The 20,503-nt window shown below is 42.4% G+C and overlaps 2 protein-coding genes across 4 annotated transcripts in view; one reads left to right on the top strand and one right to left on the bottom strand.

Annotated features, from left to right (window-relative positions):
- The window catches only part of LOC125897313 (vascular endothelial growth factor A-like), a 341,071-nt gene that overhangs the window by 30,268 nt on the left and 290,300 nt on the right, over positions 1-20,503 (bottom strand). The gene's annotated exons all lie outside the window — the stretch shown is intronic.
- The window catches only part of LOC125897268 (bromo adjacent homology domain-containing 1 protein-like), a 67,449-nt gene that overhangs the window by 36,201 nt on the left and 10,745 nt on the right, over positions 1-20,503 (top strand). For all 3 annotated transcript variants that reach the window (XM_049590468.1, XM_049590469.1, XM_049590467.1), the window contains exons 2-5: positions 10,127-11,908; positions 18,145-18,503; positions 18,782-18,941; positions 19,084-19,163. In XM_049590468.1, the coding sequence (XP_049446425.1) occupies positions 10,147-11,908; positions 18,145-18,503; positions 18,782-18,941; positions 19,084-19,163 (2,361 nt within the window). In that variant the 5' untranslated portion in view covers positions 10,127-10,146. The remainder of the gene's footprint in view (positions 1-10,126; positions 11,909-18,144; positions 18,504-18,781; positions 18,942-19,083; positions 19,164-20,503) is intronic.

Here is a 20,503-nt window from a genome sequence, read left to right as displayed (position 1 = left end):
CATCTCTTGAAGATATGAATCATTGTGTTTTTGTTATCTTAGATTGAGCTGTTTAAGCCCCTCTGAGACGAAAGCTGCAGAAAAACACAGATTTTTCATCATGAAACTGCTTTATTGGGTGCTTTTACTGGTTTAAATCAACAGGTCCGTTTGTTTGGAGAGGAACAGAGATCTCTGCAAATACTGTGGCTCCCAGTAAAAATCTCTTGAACGTCTGAGTGAAAATAGTTGAGCACACATTAGCAGCGCTGGAGAAACAGTAATTTGAAACGTGAAATTGCTTTATTCTGTTGTTTTTTTGTTACTGGTTTAAGGGTGCTTTCACAGTTCAGTTTATTTGGTCCAAACCAGAGGGAAGAAACTAGGGCTGCCCCCGACTAAGAATTTTCCTAGTCCAGTAGTTGTCATCACGGTCCATCAGTGGACTAGTCTCCTGCATGTTTCTGATATTGCTGTAATGATTAAATGATATATTTTGGTGGTTTGAGTTGAAGGTGTGAGAAAGAATAGTATCAGTAACATTGTTAACACTGTGCTACATTACAGAGAAATACAAACCGTACTAATGAACCTTCATTAATATAGGCCTATATTTTATCTCCAAGTGCACGTCACACACTGAGCGAGCTGCCTGTTAATGACGCTGTGGGCTAATGGGCATGTAGCTACTTCCATGTTTCACATGATACGTCATGTTTGTAGTCGACCAATGAAGATGAGTTTACATATCACCTTGGATTCGTCCTTCACCTTCTCAAAATGATCCCACACTTTGGATTTCCTGCCCGACATGTTATTAACTAGCCTGTGGAATAACCGCAGGTACCAGCCCTGGAGATTAACCTGACTCCTGTCTGACTGCTGAGCGTGGACACTTCCTGTGTCTGTCCTTTCAAATTAAAGTCACACATGTTCCAATCATATAGGTTTGGATTCATTTTGATGAGGCGCAGCTCCTGATAGAGTTTCACGTTTGTTGTTTTCTCTGTGCAGCTAAGTGAGCAATGAAATCTCACCGACTAATGACCTTTCTGGTCGAATAACATTTGGCTGACTATCGGGGCAGCCCTAGTTTTTAGATAAGCTACATTGCACATTAAAAACAAACGATTTGGGTTCTTTTAGTAATCTATTTTAGCTTTTGTGCTTAGTTTGTTGTTTGTTGTCTGTTTAACTGTCTCCTGTTTGTGTCTGATTGCGAATGTAGCTGCTGTATAAAGTAATATATCTATATCTATCTATCTGTCCATAAAGAAATCCATGTTGCGATCTGGTATAAATTTCTGCTAGAACTGCATTTTTTGATGGTTGGAAGGCAAACAGCTCTCTTCTGGAAACTGCTGAGACACCCCCTTATTGTCAGTGTACCTATGAAAGCCATCCATCCTTTGAATGCCCTAGTTAATGGTCGTAAAGTTTCATAAGGCTGTGATTATCTTAGAGGTTACTATAGGTCATTTTTACAGCGATGTCTGTTTAAGAAAATGTGTCGCTACAATGAAATGGATGCAACGGGGGCTTACATCATCACACGAGAATAAAATTGGGCTCATTGAATCCACAAGAGTCTCAGCTTTACAGTCAGACCCAAATTATGCAATTCCGACCCCAGTATGGCGAAATATTCAGATAAATTAAGCAAAAAAAACACATCTATACACTCTATACTGCTAAAAACATGGTTGCATGGTTTTTGCCCAGAACTGCATGGGACTAACATAAAGTGGGCATACCTGTAAAGGGGAGTCATTCACACTGAGCGAGCCGCCTGTTAATGACGCTGTGGGCTAATGGGCATGTAGCTACTTCCATGTTTCAGATGATATGTCATGTTTGTAGCTGACCAATGAAATCTTTCGTGTAGACTCACTCTTGGTCGTCTTTTAGGGGGCAACCCCAGAAAAAAAGATACACTGATGTATTTTAGTTTTGAATCGATTCTTGTTCACACTGACTTTGCACAAACGAACATGAAGTTGACAGGTAACTCATTGATTGGACAGTTTTGGTGTTTGTCATCCTGCATCATTAGGATCCACATGGGGAAATCTAACTCTGATGACTGACAGATGTTTATTCAGCTTTGTAATGCTTCTGATGTGTATATTTATGTTCTTTGGTTTCACAAAGAGCTCACAAAGAAATTCCTGATTGTAAGCATTGTTAGTCAGCTATTATTAGACTACAAATCAATGGCATGTTATGAATTATGACTAAAACAGAGTCAAGATAAAGAGAAGGCGTCCTGTACAGTAATGATGCAGGGATTAATACTGTGGGATCACTGTTACACACTTTTTAATGCACTTAATGAACCGACAGAGTACAGGGAGTCGGATACATTCACGGATGTTGTAACAGCCTTTTAATCAGAAGAAATACCCTTACTGAGGTGTGTATGTGTTACCATGGTTACATGTATGCATTAGCAGAAGTAGGTTACAGGCTATACATGGCCTTTATCAGGATGAGTTATGAGATCCTGGACATATTTCGTGATCGGCCGATGGGTTTATTATTGGTCTATGAAATATCTGCCACCATAAATTCTTGTGGTTGCTTCGTTTTCTTTCACACCACAAACAAACTGCACCAGAGTCTTTTTGGAAGAGGATGCGATTGACAGCTTTCACACCTGCCCAAATGAACAGCACTAACCACACAAACTGATCTGAGTTCGTTTAAATCGAACAAAACAGGTTAAAGGTTCGGTTCAATCGAACTCAAGTTTGTTTGCTCCGTAAGTGTGGTTCGTTTGGGCAGGTGTGAACACAGCAATCACATTCAGGTGTGCACCAAAACAACTGGACCGAGACCTTCTTGAAGAGGTGGTCTCAGTCCGGTTCCAAAGGAACTCTGGTGCGGTTGGTTTGTGGTGAGAAGGTGTTCCGACCTGGATGTGAAGCAACTGCAGTCACATTGTTTGGGTTAAACATGAGCATGTTACAGTCCTGGAGGATTATTAATGTGCACCTCCTCCTGTACTGCCTTAATATGCACATTCAGCACATCCAATGCATCAACACATTGTTTTCTAGTTGGAGCCGCGTTTGCCTCGTTTTCAAACTGTATGCTTTGACTAAAATGAACAATGACAGCAATATAGTCCACGATGAGCAGCGCTAAAATCAACCTGCGTAGTTGTCCCTCCATTGTGACATTAGAAAGTGTCACATTTATCTTGCAAGTGTACTCTTCTTCAACGGTTGCTTTACTTCCTGGATTTTTCCCACATGGAAATTCTGACCAATCAAGAGCAGCTTTCTTGCACAAGGCATTTGATCTGGTCCTCTTGTAAATGTTGCCGTGAGAACACGAACCAACTCTAGGCAATTATACAACTTTGGGACAACATGAGACCCTGATTCAGACCAAAGGAGACGACTCTAGGTCTGGAAGCACTCTAAATCACCAGGTCAGTTTGTTTGAGAGAGGAGGAGACCTTTGTGAATAATTCTGCTCCCGATAAAAACCTCCTAAACAATGAACACTGAAGGAATTCTAACAAGGAGAAGTTTCACCTAGTTGCAATCTGCAATCCTCACTGCTAGATACCACTGAATCCCCTGTATCTTACACACTGTTCCTTTAAATCATTCATGTGTCAGATTCTGGGACAGAATTTGAATAGTTTTTGAACAGTATGAAGTGAAACACCTCTGAACTTTAGGACTGAAGTCTTGCCATTCTTGGTGTTGAATTTCAGTCTCAGCGGGCAAGGTCACACTGCAAAACGGATTACATCTTGTCTGAGCAGCACAGCCTAGAGTTAGTCATCATATGACAGGGCAAAGACGGAGGGACACACAGAGATGAAGGATCAAACATTACAGGGTTGTCATTCATTAACATTCTCACAAAAACTTTTTGTTACATTTAAATCAGCGTGTTTCTGCTGTGGTGGATGATAATTAATCATATTAAATGCTGTTAATTCCTTTGAAGCACTTAAAAGAAGTGTGAGTTCAGGTAGTTGTTTTAACCCTGGAGCTACACTTGTGTTTTCTACGTCCAAGCTCACTCTCACTCTTGGACCGCCTTCATACTGCACAAGCACAGTCAGACAAAATCAAACATGTTTGAAAAATCTTCAACTGTTTATGAGTCGTCAGTCGCGCCAAAATCTCCATTCTTCAGTGAGTTCACACGACACAGGAATCTGCATCAAGCACCAGAGCCTCACACAGCCGAGCTAGTCTCAACAGAAGCCTGTTATTCTTAAAGTGCAGCTCTGTGCAGAATTAAAAAGCTTATTGTGATAAGGCTGTGTGTCCTGGTGATAGACTGACAGCTGTGCCCTGACTGTGATGTAAAGCTTCTTCTGGGAGCTATTGAATGAATGCTGATCCAAACTCTCAAACCCCAGCAGACACACACAAGCTAATTTTAAGGTTTTTAACACACGATTTTGTCGGAAAAAATCACCAGCACTGCCATCATATGCTAATAAGAATCTTGGCAATTACATGCTCAGTGAAAATAAAAATAATTTGGTGTGTAGTTCCTCTTTAAGGGAGAATTTCATTAACTGATTATGGCTAATTATGGGTCGTAATGGGGTGGGAGAAGAAGCTCTTGTGAATTGGAGAAAAAAAAACTCCATTCAGTTTACAGAATAAAGTTGAATGGTGGAAAATGTGTAATTGTATTTGCTGCAGAGAGTTTTCACTTTGCTGCAGACAGTATTGTGTGTGTGTGTGCGGTTTGTAAATGCACATCGTTACAAGTTTACTCATCTTATTAGGGAGGCAGTAAATCTTTATGACCCGAGCTCCAGTATAAAAGTACACTGTGTTAACATTTCCCTAAACACATAAGTTAAGTTATGGTCTGTATATGGACATTATTTAACCTCCTCTGCTCCACCCCTCCCTAAAATAGACCAGTTTAGAGGGGACAAGGGATCTTTAGCAGGTCAGCAGTATATGACACATGGACTTGGTATACATCATCTAAAAGCTGGGAGCACTGTGTGTTGAGTTTTTCATTCATAAATATGGAATACACACTGTGACATTGTGTTTGGAGCCTACTCGAACTTTGAAAGCTTAGAGTGTACAGGGGCTCAGAACATTGTGATGGAAGTATACAGGGCCACCACAAAGTCCCTTCTTTAAATTTTAGTTTATTTGCACATTTAGGGTTTAAGGTTTCCCTTTAATTGACCTATGGCTAAGCCACGCCCCCTCCACTCACTCGACAAACTATCAACATTCAGTGAGCGGCGCTATGGCAGGTGTCACAGTACACGGCATTTCACAGGAGGCAATTGATGATTTTTGGGGACGTAACGATCAGATGTCATTGAGAAGTAACCAAAAGGGCCTAAACTACACATTGGAGGGATATATTCATCATTTTATTGTTGAGAAGGTCGATGAAAAGCTTAAATTACAAGCCAAAATTTACAGGTCACAGTGTACGCTTGTGAACCGCATCTGGTTGCCGTCACCATCAAAGACAACAAGTTAAAGTGCCACTGAAGTTAAGGTTTTTGGCTCAGAATATGAGAAAAGGATAACGGCCTTTTTACCATCTTTACCAAGAGTGTCTCTGCGTTAGTTTGGTGCTACAGTATTTACACTGAATCATTCAGCATAACGTTTGCCAACCTTTGTTATCTCTGCCATTACAGATAAGTTAATGAAGCTAAGCTCCAGAAGTTAACGTTAGCTTAACTAGAGCCCTTTGGACAACAGCTAACAATGATGTACGATCACCAAAGTACAAAACTAGAACAAAATAGGCTAATGAACTCCCAGCAAACAAGGTGACATGATGAACAACGCAGCTAGGAGCTAACGTTAGGCTAACTTTAGCTAATGTTAGCTAGAGATGTTAAAGATAACTTTATATTTCTTTCCAGCAAAGTGACAATATGTTGCCTCAAACACAATGTTGACTTACCTTAGAACAGATGTAGACATCATTGTTAATCTTATTCACGTTGAGTTGATGTTGTGGTCTAACGTTACCACACAACTTTATCCAAAGGAGACACTTTTCTCGGTTGAGATGTGGTTTAAAGTGTAAAAATACACCTGGTCGCCCAGCCTCTCAGGATACCTTGTGTCAGAGTTGCATGTACCCCATGCACACCGTTTGACCATTTGTTGTTGGAGTAATTTTTCGGTTGATACCATTTGTTACTCAGATTTGGTGCTAAATTTAAGCATTTTTTACCACTTTTGAATTGAAGAAAAATGGCAGATATCCCTCAAAATGCCACACTGCAACACAAAGACCTTGAAGAACACGATTAATATACATTTTATATTGTTTTAAGTAGGGCTGCCCCCAACTAAGAATTTTCCTAGTTGTCATTTAGGGCCATTAGTCGACTAGTCGCCCGCATGTGTACGATATTGCTGTAATGATGAAATGATATATTTTGGTGGTTTGAGTTGAAGGTGTGAGAAAGAATAGTATCAGTAACATTGTTAACACTGTGCTACATTACAGAGAAATACAAACCGTACTAATGAACCTTCATTAATATAGGCCTATATTTTATCTCCAAGTGCACGTCACACACTGAGCGAGCCGCCTGTTAATGACGCTGTGGGCTAATGGGCATGTAGCTACTTCCATGTTTCAGATGATACGTTTGTAGTCGACCAATGAAGATGAGTTTACATATCACCTTGGATTCGTCCTTCACCTTCTCAAAATGATCCCACACTTTGGATTTCCTGCCCGACATGTTATTAACTAGCCTGTGGAATAACCGCAGGTACCAGCCCTGGAGATTAACCTGACTCCTGTCTGACTGCTGAGCGTGGACACTTCCTGTGTCTGTCCTTTCAAATTAAAGTCACACATGTTCCAATCATATAGGTTTGGATTCATTTTGATGAGGCGCAGCTCTGATAGAGTTTCACGTTTGTTGTTTTCTCTGTGCAGCTAAGTGAGCAATGAAATCTCACCGACTAATGACCTTTCTGGTCGAATAACATTTGGCTGACTATCGGGGCAGCCCTAGTTTTTAGATAAGCTACATTGCACATTAAAAACAAACGATTTGGGTTCTTTTAGTAATCTATTTTAGCTTTTGTGCTTAGTTTGTTGTTTGTTGTCTGTTTAACTGTCTCCTGTTTGTGTCTGATTGCGAATGTAGCTGCTGTATAAAGTAATATATCTATATCTATCTATCTGTCCATAAAGAAATCCATGTTGCGATTTGGTATAAATTTCTGCTAGAACTGCATTTTTTGATGGTTGGAAGGCAAACAGCTCTCTTCTGGAAACTGCTGAGACACCCCCTTATTGTCAGTGTACCTATGAAAGCCATCCATCCTTTGAATGCCCTAGTTAATGGTCGTAAAGTTTCATAAGGCTGTGATTATCTTAGAGGTTACTATAGGTCATTTTTACAGCGATGTCTGTTTAAGAAAATGTGTCGCTACAATGAAATGGATGCAACGGGGGCTTACATCATCACACGAGAATAAAATTGGGCTCATTGAATCCACAAGAGTCTCAGCTTTACAGTCAGACCCAAATTATGCAATTCCGACCCCAGTATGGCGAAATATTCAGATAAACTAAGCAAAAAAAAACACATCTATACACTCTATACTGCTAAAAACATGGTTGCATGGTTTTTGCCCAGAACTGCATGGGACTAACATAAAGTGGGCATACCTGTAAAGGGGAGTCATTCACTGGTTGCATAAGTTTCAGTTTCACAATGAGCTCCCAGAGTTTGTTTGTTTTTTGTTTTTTTTTCCCAACTAATAGTCCCAAGCTAATTGTTTGTTGCTAATTGAGTTTAATTGCTAAATGAGCTCAGGGAATATTCTCAGTATGTGATGTCATACATGTGTGCATCCGATTCCCTTCCTCTGTGTAACATGAACATTCAGGCCTTGATTTCAGACAGGCAGAACAGACATATTGCTTGGTTTAAATAGGCATTTTGCTGCCTTGTTTATTTGTCTTATTTTCATTAATATTGTAGCGAGGCCCTTTTGACATTTTCCACTCAGACTAAACATTTCAGACTAGACAATTGCCTTTAACAAGCTGTTATTTGCATGCTGTGTGCACACCAGGTGATAAGGCAGAGAGTGAATGACAGAGTGCATCAGTTTCTTCTATGCAACATAAAACACACACCCGTTATAATGAGAGGATCACAAACAGGCGTACAGTAGCTGAGAGCTCACCATATGATTAAATCAATTCAGTTTGATCACAAGAACCATTCGGCTGAATTTACCCATCATTAAACTTCTTTATGTATTGAATCAGATGCTGTTGTGGTGTTTATATCCAGACTGAAGGCTTATGTAAGGCAGTCGATATCTTTGTTATGCTCATGTTTCGTTGCCTCTCGCTTGCCTTCATTTTCTTTGTGCCTCAGTACTTTCCACAGCACAAAAGCTCCTCTAGATTTATCTAGTTTAAAGTCATGACAGTAAAAAATGTTTTAAGTAATGTTAAAGGTCCCTTCTTGGTCCATAATGCACCTTTTACCACTCCCAGAGTGTTTGCCCTGAACATCGATCCTCTTCTGAAATGGCCAAAACTGTGGTGCCTTAAAGGGATAGTTCTGATCTTTTAAAAGGAGGTTGTATGACGTACTTATCTGTAATCAATCACTCCTTTACACTGCCTGTTCAAAGCGGGAATGTCACGCCTTTATTCCACCTTGACGTTCTTTTTAAAAGACACAGTTGTGGAAAGGGGGGTTAGAGTTGTCTCACCTTTACGCCAGCAGCAGAGTCGGGCAAAATTTATACTTCTGTGTCGAATCAATGCTGTACCTACGCCGTAGCTTGTTGTGCACCTCCCCAGAAATGTAACTACACGTTGCAGCGACGCAGACCTCATGTCTTTGTGTAAGCTGAAACCATTTCCCTCAGTGGAAACAAAGCTTTTATTTACTTTAATTTCACAGATAAGAAACAATAAATTGTGAAGACAATAAAGCCTCCACTAAAATAGCATTTTAAGTCTTGTGTGTGATTTATCCTGGCTTCATATGAGCAGAGGAAATCCCTGCTCATCGCTAGGCTAATTTATACAATGTAAAATGCCATAGGCTTGTGCTAATAATGTTAGCATGTTGTATTTGTTGCGAAAACATGTTTATTATAAGACAGCTGTTTTGTCAGTGAACCTTGTGAGCTGTAATGGAGCTGAATTTTGTAACGTTGTTAAATGTTGCTGTTGTCCCTGGTTTCATATGAGTAGAGGAAAAGTCTGCTAGCTGCTAGGCTAATTTATACAATGTAAAATGCCATAGGCTTGTGCTAATAACGTTAGCATGTTGTATTTGTTTGTAAACGTGTTTAGTATCAGACAGTTGTTTTGTCAGTGAACCTTGTGAGCTGTAATGGAGCTGAATTATGTAACGTTACCTTTGTTAAATGTTGCTGTTGTCCCTGGCTTCATATGAGTAGAGGAAAAGTCTGATAGCTGCTAGGCTAATTTATACAATGTAAAATGCCATAGGCTTGTGCTAATAACGTTAGCATGTTGTATTTGTGGGGAAAATGTGTCCAGATAAAGACAAGTGTTTGTCTGTGAATGCTGCGAGTTATAGTGAAGCTGATTTGTGTACTTGTGTTTGAAATTGTCTCTGTTGTTTACTATGTGTTTAATGTGTGTTTTGAATCAACTAAACTGTACAGTACACTGTTTAGTTTCTGTACTCCAGCCTGCTTCTTCAAACTGGGAATGTGGCAACCACCATTCACTGCACGTAATACACTGAATATGGATAAGTACCTCATACAAACCCACTTAAAAAAAATCTGAACTATCCCTTTAACATCTTCTGTGTGTTATCAGACACTGAAGCTTTAAAAATGTTATAAGATGTTCAGTAGGTTTACAGCTGAAGCAGTTTTCTGTGGATCCATTTAAAAGCTTTGTTTGTAAGTAACTTGAACTGCTCTATAGACCTTTTCTAACTTGACAACATAAAGACTCTAAATGGGTCCCTTTGTATTTCCTCTTGCAGTGTTTGTTAATGCAGTAGCTGACAGGAATAAATAGGGACCAAAGCTGTTGCCCTAGCAACAACACAGCAATAAAAAGGTCTTTAGATCACTGGTTGTTGTTCTGTCGATTATAACCAAAGATATGTTTTGACCACTTGTCCGTCTCTTCTTTCCAGGCCCCGTGGAGAAGCATGTGATGACTCACGCAAGGCAGAAGGGTTCCCTGAGGCAGAGCGACAGTAGTGCTGAGTGGTGGGACAACTCCCCTCTTTGGCCACATGGTGGCACTATGGGCGACGCCTGGCCTGAGCGCTCACTGCGATTCGGGAGGACAAAGAAGATAAGTGAGATCATCAAACAAAGGAAAGACATGGCCAAGAGGGTGAAAGACAAAAGAGGGAGGACGGAAAAATCAGATCAGCACAGAAAACTCGACCGGAGGCGTGACAAGAAACGGGACAGGAAGTTGTATCCTTTGCGCGGGAGGGCTGGAGGTTCAGATGGGGAGGGGCTCAGCTGTCACGTCCTGCTCACCCGTTTGGAGGAAAGCATCCGTGATCAAGAAAGGTCTGAAGAAAGGGTACGAAAGGACGCACGCAGACATTTAACTCTCAAACCCAAACCCAGAAAAGGGAAAAGCAGTGAAAGAAAAGAGGTGAAGTCGTTACCAAAAACCAAATCAAAGTCAAACAGCCCAAGTCGTGGCGAGTGTATTCATGTCCCACAACCTCGCAAGCGCAGACTGGCCTCTCTCAATGCCGAGGCAGTGAACACTCTGCTGCTTGAAAGAGCTACTGACCCTCAGGCGGCAGCTAAACAGGCCAGGAGACAGGAAGAGCCCACGAATGGAGGGATATCTCTGGATACAAATCCAACCAGGAGTGGCATCCCTGGAGGTCTAAAGGCTTCACGAGGAAACATCACCAGAGCCTCCATGTCTCACAAACTTGAACTGTGCCAAAGCTCTAAGCAGGTCAAGAAGGCCAAAGTCAGCCGAGCAGCAAGCGGGGGGATGAGTCATGAGAGTCTGGACACCCCCGCCCCCAGAAGACTGGCTGGACTCAACGCTGCAGCCCTGCTGAAATTAACCAGCTCCTCTGCGACCAGTAAGCAGAGAGTAAAAGCTGCACCCACAGCTACTGTCACGTCAGACTGCAAGGCTCCTGCCTCAACCCCAAAACAGCACTCCAGAGTCAAACTCAGAGACAAGGGGCGCTCACAGAAGCAGAAGAAAAAGACCCCTCCCTTGCACAGTGGCTGCACAGCCTGCAGAAAGAAGGCGGACTTTGAGGCCAAAGTGGAGTGGGAGACCGGCAGCTGCACCCATCGACTGACCAAACCAGGCTACCAGTCGCGCAGCATGCTAGCATACCCACTAAAGCAAGTGAAGGAGGAGCAGCTGGAGACCGAACTGAGCCCATACTACTGCTGTCCCCCAGAGGGCTCAGTGGAATACTGCCACCGCTTGGCCTTTTTCCTGGGCCAGCAGCCCTACGCAGAATCAGACGATCAGCCACTCAACTCAGCCATGACCCCTGTGAAGCGCGAGTGCCTCGTAACCTCACCCTCCCTGACACATTCCCACCCGCACACAGCCCTGACCCTCGGCCCCCACCCTTGCCTCTGCACCGCCGACCACTGCTTCTCCAGCTATTACGTTCACATCGCCCACCCGACACACACTGGAACAACGTCAGCAGGCCTGGCCTCGCGGCCTCTGAACTTTGCACCCCCCAGTTTATGCCCTAATCGGATGACTGGCTCCAAGCTGCTGGATCCGCGGGTGTCTCACAGCTCAGGGCTGGCCCACCCTGCCTACTGCAACTCGGTGGCTTCACCCTGTTACGGTGACGCCTGCGGGATCGGTGGCTACACCTATAGAGCGATGCCTCCTGTCACCAGCAGGGGTTGTTCTTACAGCACAGGATGCACTGGATGCACACACAGCATCAAAACAGGTGAGTGGAGGACGACGATAGTTTATCACTGAAGTATTTCAGCTGATTCAAAATGTAGATGGGTACTGAAGGAAGGCAGTTAATGAGGATAAGAGTCAATACATTAACCAGTTATCACTGAAACTGTCTAAACATTGAGTGTTTCAATAAGATCTGGAGCAGGTTGACACTTCCTTGTTTCCCTCATCATCACCCTTGTGTAGCTCTTATTATTGAAAGAAGCACATCTCAGTGTCATCGAGGTATTTCTTCCAGAACTAAAGAGTCCTTTCTTGTTAAGCGTCTGCCTCAGGCCAGCTGTGTGGCCCTACAAATATGAACATTTCTGTTTTTGTTGTCTTTGTTTTTTATCTTTGAAAGTGTCCACACCTTGAGGCAGCTCTGACTTAGATGTTCCTTGATAAGAAGCTCTGGGTTCATATGTGATATTTTCTGGAACAGCTGTGTTATATATAGGTGGAGTGATAATGGAGATAAGGAAGCAGGTTGTTTTTAAGCTGATTTACAGTGGAACCGTGCAGTGCTCATTTTTGGCTTAAAGGTATACCATGCAGGGAAAAAAATGTATAGACTAGTAATCTCCCAATCATCATGTATGACCCACTTGAAAGTGTGTCGGTGTAATTATCTTTACTTTACTGTGCTCGGGACGTTCCTGAGTATGTAGCCCAGCCAAAAACAGTGTGCAGGTGAAGTTAGGACTTTATAAAAAGGTAGCGATCAGGTGCCAAACCATAAGCAGCACGCATCCAAGAGGAAGCCATGAATGTTGTAGAGGCACCACAAGGCAACAGAGTAGGAAGAGGAATATGATTTCTCTTCCCAGATTATTTGTCTCATTACAGTGACACTTTCGGCAAATATGACGAGAATTTTTCTAAAAGTCTCTGACAGTTTTAACAGCAGCAACTTCTACCTAAAGTTTGCTTGGTCATAAAAGACAAAATAAGGGTGTAGTGACAAAACACCTGAGTGTACTTAACTGATCAAACGTGCATCTTGTTGCTTATTAGTTCAATATTTTATTTGTAACAGGGCGTCTGCAGGTCCTAAAAAAAAGTCTTACAATGTCTAAAACTCAGTTTTATAAATATGTTGTAAACGTCTTAACGTAGTCCTAAATGTGAATTTGTGAGGTCTTATTTGCCACAAATAATTTTATCCATCTTTTAATTTCTTTTTGTCAAAATGTAGGCATGCACCGAATATTCGGTAACCAAATATATTCGGCTGAATATTGCAAAAAAAACACACATTCGGTTTTTGGTGGAATAAGTGAAAAGCAAGGCCGAATAATAGCAGTGTGTTTTGATAACGCAATCAAACAGCGTGCAGTGATGGACGGAGTAAAATGTCGGCAGTATGGCGATATTTTACTCCATCCGTCACCACACTCGCATTTGCGACTAAAAATAGTTTTGTACGACCAAAATAAATCATTCAGCACGCTGTATGAGTACAATCAGCAGCAGAAACAAAAGGCGAATCCCGCCGGTTGTGGGTTGAACGGGGGTCACAGACACTGACACAAATGTATTCCTGTCAAATACGGCGGCCATAGTGCTCCGCGGTGCAAGATAAGGCTTACCGGCGACGGAGAACTCCGGCTCCAATAATGTCTTCTTGGCGTCATGACTGCCCAAAAGTACCTGGACAGCCGAGCCGTGGCGGCACACAGGTATGTGACGTGTCAGAGGAGAAACGAGCCGTTCACATTTCTCTCTTTGTGGCAGGTAACGGTCCACAAACCTCACCGCACTTTAGGGACTGTTCTTTACTTATGAAGGGACTGTTCTTTACTTATGGAGGGACTGTTCTTTACTTATGGAGGGACTGTTCTTTACTTGTGAAGGGACTGTTCTTTACTTATGGAGGGACTGTTCTTTACTTATGAAGGGGCTGTTCTTTACTTATGAAGGGACTGTTCTTTACTTATGGAGGGACTGCTCTTTACTTATGGAGGGACTGTTCTTTACTTGCGAAGGGACTGTTCTTTACTTGTGAAGGGACTGTTCTTTACTTATGAAGGGACTGTTCTTTACTTGTGAAGGGACTGTTCTTTACTTATGGAGGGACTGTTCTTTACTTATGAAGGGACTGTTCTTTACTTATGAAGGGACTGCTCTTTACTTATGGAGGGACTGTTCTTTACTTATGAAGGGACTGTTCTTTACTTATGAAGGGGCTGTTCTTTACTTATGGAGGGACTGTTCTTTACTTGCGAAGGGACTGTTCTTTACTTATGGAGGGACTGTTCTTTATTTATGAAGGGACTGTTCTTTACTTGCGAAGGGACTGTTCTTTACTTATGAAGGGACTGTTCTTTACTTGCGAAGGGACTGTTCTTTACTTATGAAGGGACTGTTCTTTACTTATGGAGGGACTGTTCTTTACTTATGGAGGGACTGTTCTTTACTTGCGAAGGGACTGTTCTTTACTTATGGAGGGACTGTTCTTTACTTATGAAGGGACTGTTCTTTACTTATGGAGGGACTGTTCTTTACTTGCGAAGGGACTGTTCTTTACTTATGGAGGGACTGTTCTTTACTTATGAAGGGACTGTTCTTTACTTGCGAAGGGACTGTTCTTTACTTATGAAGGGACTGTTCTTTACTTATGGAGGGACTGTTCTTTACTTGCGAAGGGACTGTTCTTTACTTATGGAGGGACTGTTCTTTACTTATGAAGGGACTGTTCTTTACTTATGGAGGGACTGTTCTTTACTTGCGAAGGGACTGTTCTTTACTTATGGAGGGACTGTTCTTTACTTATGAAGGGACTGTTCTTTACTTGCGAAGGGACTGTTCTTTACTTATGAAGGGACTGTTCTTTACTTGCGAAGGGACTGTTCTTTACTTATGGAGGGACTGTTCTTTACTTATGAAGGGGCTGTTCTTTACTTATGGAGGGACTGTTCTTTACTTGCGAAGGGACTGTTCTTTACTTATGGAGGGACTGTTCTTTACTTATGAAGGGACTGTTCTTTACTTATGGAGGGACTGTTCTTTACTTGCGAAGGGACTGTTCTTTACTTATGGAGGGACTGTTCTTTACTTATGAAGGGACTGTTCTTTACTTGCGAAGGGACTGTTCTTTACTTATGAAGGGACTGTTCTTTACTTGCGAATGGACTGTTCTTTACTTATGAAGGGACTGTTCTTTACTTATGGAGGGACTGTTCTTTACTTGCGAAGGGACTGTTCTTTACTTATGGAGGGACTGTTCTTTACTTATGAAGGGACTGTTCTTTACTTATGGAGGGACTGTTCTTTACTTGCGAAGGGACTGTTCTTTACTTATGGAGGGACTGTTCTTTACTTATGAAGGGACTGTTCTTTACTTGCGAAGGGACTGTTCTTTACTTATGAAGGGACTGTTCTTTACTTGCGAAGGGACTGTTCTTTACTTATGAAGGGACTGTTCTTTACTTATGGAGGGACTGTTCTTTACTTGCGAAGGGACTGTTCTTTACTTATGGAGGGACTGTTCTTTACTTATGAAGGGACTGTTCTTTACTTATGGAGGGACTGTTCTTTACTTATGAAGGGACTGTTCTTTACTTGCGAAGGGACTGTTCTTTACTTATGAAGGGACTGCTCTTTACTTGCGAAGGGACTGTTCTTTACTTATGAAGGGACTGTTCTTTACTTGCGAAGGGACTGTTCTTTACTTATGAAGGGACTGTTCTTTACTTATGGAGGGACTGTTCTTTACTTGCGAAGGGACTGTTCTTTACTTATGGAGGGACTGTTCTTTACTTGCGAAGGGACTGTTCTTTACTTATGGAGGGACTGTTCTTTACTTATGAAGGGACTGTTCTTTACTTATGGAGGGACTGTTCTTTACTTGCGAAGGGACTGTTCTTTACTTATGGAGGGACTGCTCTTTACTTATGAAGGGACTGTTCTTTACTTATGAAGGGACTGTTCTTTACTTTACTTATGGAGGGACTGTTCTTTACTTATGAAGGGACTGTTCTTTACTTGCGAAGGGACTGTTCTTTACTTATGAAGGGACTGTTCTTTACTTATGGAGGGACTGTTCTTTACTTATGAAGGGACTGTTCTTTACTTATGAAGGGACTGTTCTTTACTTGCGAAGGGACTGTTCTTTACTTATGAAGGGACTGTTCTTTACTTATGAAGGGACTGTTCTTTACTTATGAAGGGACTGTTCTTTACTTATGAAGGGACTGTTCTTTACTTATGGAGGGACTGTTCTTTACTTATGGAGGGACTGTTCTTTACTTATGGAGGGACTGTTCTTTACTTGCGAAGGGACTGTTCTTTACTTATGGAGGGACTGTTCTTTACTTATGAAGGGACTGTTCTTTACTTATGGAGGGACTGTTCTTTACTTGCGAAGGGACTGTTCTTTACTTATGGAGGGACTGCTCTTTACTTATGAAAGGACTGCTCTTTTCTTATGGAGGGACTGCTCTTTACTTATGAAGGGACTGTTCTTTACTTATGAAGGGACTGCTCTTTACTTATGAAAGGACTGCTCTTTTCTTATGGAGGGACTGCTCTTTACTTATGAAGGGACTGTTCTTTACTTATGGAGGGACTGCTCTTTACTTATGGAGGGACTGTTCTTTACTTATGGAGGGACTGTTCTTTACTTATGAAGGGACTGCTCTTTACTTATGAAAGGACTGCTCTTTTCTTATGGAGGGACTGCTCTTTACTTATGAAGGGACTGTTCTTTACTTATGGAGGGACTGTTCTTTACTTATGGAGGGACTGCTCTTTACTTATGAAGGGACTGTTCTTTACTTATGGAGGGACTGTTCATGACTGCCCAAAAGTACCTGGACAGCCGAGCCGTGGCGGCACACAGGTATGTGACGTGTCAGAGGAGAAACGAGCCGTTCACATTTCTCTCTTTGTGGCAGGTAACGGTCCACAAACCTCACCGCACTTTAGGGACTGTTCTTTACTTATGAAGGGACTGTTCTTTACTTATGGAGGGACTGTTCTTTACTTGTCAGGGGAGGAGGGTGGCTGGTTGATTTTTATTCATTCATTCATCTTCTAACCGCTTCATCCTCTTGAGGGTCGCGGGGGGGCTGGAGCCTATCCCAGCTACATCGGGCGAGAGGCAGGGTACACCCTGGACAGGTCTCCAGACTATCACAGGGCTGACACATAGAGACAAACAACCATTCACACTCACATTCACACCTACGGACAATTTAGAGTTATCAATTAACCTAGTCCCCAATCTGCATGTCTTTGGACTGTGGGAGGAAGCCGGAGTGCCCGGAGAGAACCCACGCTGACACGGGGAGAACATGCAAACTCCGCACAGAAGGGCTCCCACGCCCGGGATCGAACCGTCTTGCTCAACCCTCTTGCTGTGAGGCAAGAGTGCTAACCACCACACCACCGTGCCGCCCTGATTCTTATTTTATTTATTTATTTTATTTTGATCCCCCCTATGTTAATCACTCATTGATGCTGTTTTTGAAGTATGAATAAGTCAATAAGTAATTTATTCCATTGAAATATCATTAATGTATTATAGAAAAGTGATTTGTCTTTTTACAAATGACAAAAGGTACATCTGCCTCATTTTCGCTGTGGTATCGTGATACTACTCAGAACCAATTTCGGTGCATCCCAATCAAAATGAGTCAAGCTCTTCTGTGTTATGGTCCACGTTTATTTATTTTTTTGTAATTTTCTTTTTACATTTTTTTAAAGCCTTTTGCACAGTTCACTTTTGTTTAACTGACAAAACAACACAAATAAATAGGCAGATAATAATAGAAAAAAATGTGCAGATGAATAATAGATAGATTAAACACTACCATTTAAACAAACAAAAACTAGACTAAATAAATTAATAAATAAAAGTGATCAAAAGAAAGGACCCTAAGGTCCAAGTGTCCATATTTCTGATGTTACAAATCTTTAAACCTATGACTGAACCTTATACTGTCTTTTTATTTTATACCTGCACTTACCTGTTGGCAAAATGTAGATTAACCTAACTCACTCTAACCATACTCCTACATAAAACCTACCTCTGCACAGGACTACATATATACTTACCTTTACACTTAATATAAGAATAAGAAAAAAATGTATCTGTCCAAATATCTGTCTTAAATTTGGTTAAAAACTGTCTATAAAAGGTCTTAAATCTAAGGGTCTGAGAGAAAGATTGTGTCATCTTTTTTGTTTTCTCGCTGTGATATTTAAAAGTGTTACTGTCCCTCTTTACTCTTCCAGAGAGTTACTCCTCCCCTCAGGGTGACCACAGCCCCTCCCTCCTGGTTCCCCCGTCCCTACCCATCTCCAGTTGCCCTCTATCCAGCGTGCCCACATCCACCCAGACCAAACCCCACCTGCTGACCCCCCTGTCGGGGCGAGACCAGCCCCAGGCCAGGTTAAAGCTGGCCACAGAATGCCCGCAGAGCAACGAGCCCTCCAACGGCTCCCTGTCCATGGGCCGCACACGGCTGCCCCAGAAACAGTCGTCGGCCCTGCCAAGCCTCAGCGGCACCAAACAGAAGAGAGTGACTCGCAGACGTGCCACCAACGGCTGGCGGCCTGTTGGAATGCCCACGGAGAGGGAGGTCTTCATTGCGGTAGGTTGTTTTTGAGCGTGTGAAGATGAGCAGGAGATCAGAGAGCTTCTCATCTTTCCTCTTGTACTCCACTACCTGATAACGCTCTGCTCGTAGAAACTGTAGCATCCACACAGCTGCCTCGCAGAAAGAACAAAAACAGAAAAACAGCTCATGGGGGAAAAGTTAATTGTGTTTTGACCACACACTCCTCGTGTGACAGATTTCCTTTTTGTCTTTATAATGAGAATTATATCTGTCCTTGTCGCTGTGCGTATGCGTGCATGTGTCTGTCTCAGGGAGAGGATGAGACGGCCCTGCGGCAGTGTTATGAAGGAGTGGAGAGGGACGGTGAAGTGATACACGTCAGAGACACTGTGCTGCTACGATCGGGCCCCAGGAAGAAATCCCTCCCATATGTTGCTAAGATATCAGCGCTGTGGGAGGACCCCAAAACAGGTAAAGGAGGCGAGGAACGGGGAGATAATGGATTGATAGGGAGGGTGGACGAAGGGACATATGGCCAAGATTGTTTACCTGTACCTCTCCGTGTGTGTGTGTGTGTGTGTGTGTGTGTGTGTGTCTCAATTTCCTCCCTCAGGAGAGCTGATGATGAGTCTTTTCTGGTACTACCGACCTGAGCACACACAGGGAGGCCGAGATCCCAGCGCACACTGTGAGGTGAGGCTTCATTTAGTGACAGCAAACTGTGTGTCCCCTATTAAAAACAAATAATGAGGTAAATGAGTGTGTGATGTGGACATGTGTATAATTATAAAATTATTTTATTGAACATACATTTATTTAATTAAAGTATTGTAGTGTAAACACATACAGTACAGGCCAAAAGTTTGGACACACCTTCTCATTCAATGTGTTTTCTTTATTTTCATGACTATTTACATTGTAGATTCTCACTGAAGGCATCAAAACTATGAATGAACACATGTGGAGTTATGTACTTGAAATAACTGAAAACATGTTTTATATTCTAGTTTCTTCAAAATAGCCACCCTTTGCTCTGATTACTGCTTTGCACACTCTTGGCATTCTCTCCATGAGCTTCAAGAGGTAGTCACCTGAAATGGTTTCCACTTCACAGGTGTGCCTTATCAGGGTTCATTAGTGGAATTTCTTGCTTTATCAATGGGGTTGGGACCATCAGTTGTGTTGTGCAGAAGTCAGGTTAATACACAGCCGACAGCCCTATTGGACAACTGTTAAAATTCATATTATGGCAAGAACCAATCAGCTAACTAAAGAAAAAGCAGTGGCCATCATTACTTTAAGAAATGAAGGTCAGTCAGTCCGGAAAATTGCAAAAACTTTAAATGTGTCCCCAAGTGGAGTCGCAAAAACCATCAAGCGCTACAACGAAACTGGCACACATGAGGACCGACCCAGGAAAGGAAGACCAAGAGTCAACTCTGCTTCTGAGGATAAGTTCATCCGAGTCACCAGCCTCAGAAATCGCAAGTTAACAGCAGCTCAGATCAGAGACCAGATGAATGCCACACAGAGTTCTAGCAGCAGACCCATCTCTAGAACAACTGTTAAGAGGAGACTGCGAATCAGGCCTTCATGGTCAAATAGCTGCTAGGAAACCACTGCTAAGGAGAGGCAACAAGCAGAAGAGATTTGTTTGGGCCAAGAAACACAAGGAATGGACATTAGACCAGTGGAAATCTGTGCTTTGGTCTGATGAGTCCAAATTTGAGATCTTTGGTTCCAACCACCGTGTCTTTGTGAGACGCAGAAAAGGTGAACGGATGGATTCCACATGCCTGGTTCCCACTGTGAAGCATGGAGGAGGAGGTGTGATGGTGTGGGGGTGTTTTGCTGCTGACACTGTTGGGGATTTATTCAAAATTGAAGGCACACTGAACCAGCATGGCTACCACAGCATCCTGCAGCGACATGCCATCCCATCCGGTTTGCGTTTAGTTGGACGATCATTTATTTTTCAACAGGACAATGACCCCAAACACACCTCCAGGCTGTGTAAGGGCTATTTGACCAAG

Source organism: Epinephelus fuscoguttatus, linkage group LG11 (assembly GCF_011397635.1).
Source record: "Epinephelus fuscoguttatus linkage group LG11, E.fuscoguttatus.final_Chr_v1".
NCBI classification, from domain to species: Eukaryota; Metazoa; Chordata; class Actinopteri; order Perciformes; family Serranidae; genus Epinephelus; species Epinephelus fuscoguttatus.
This window is presented reverse-complemented; position numbering and strand designations above follow the sequence as displayed.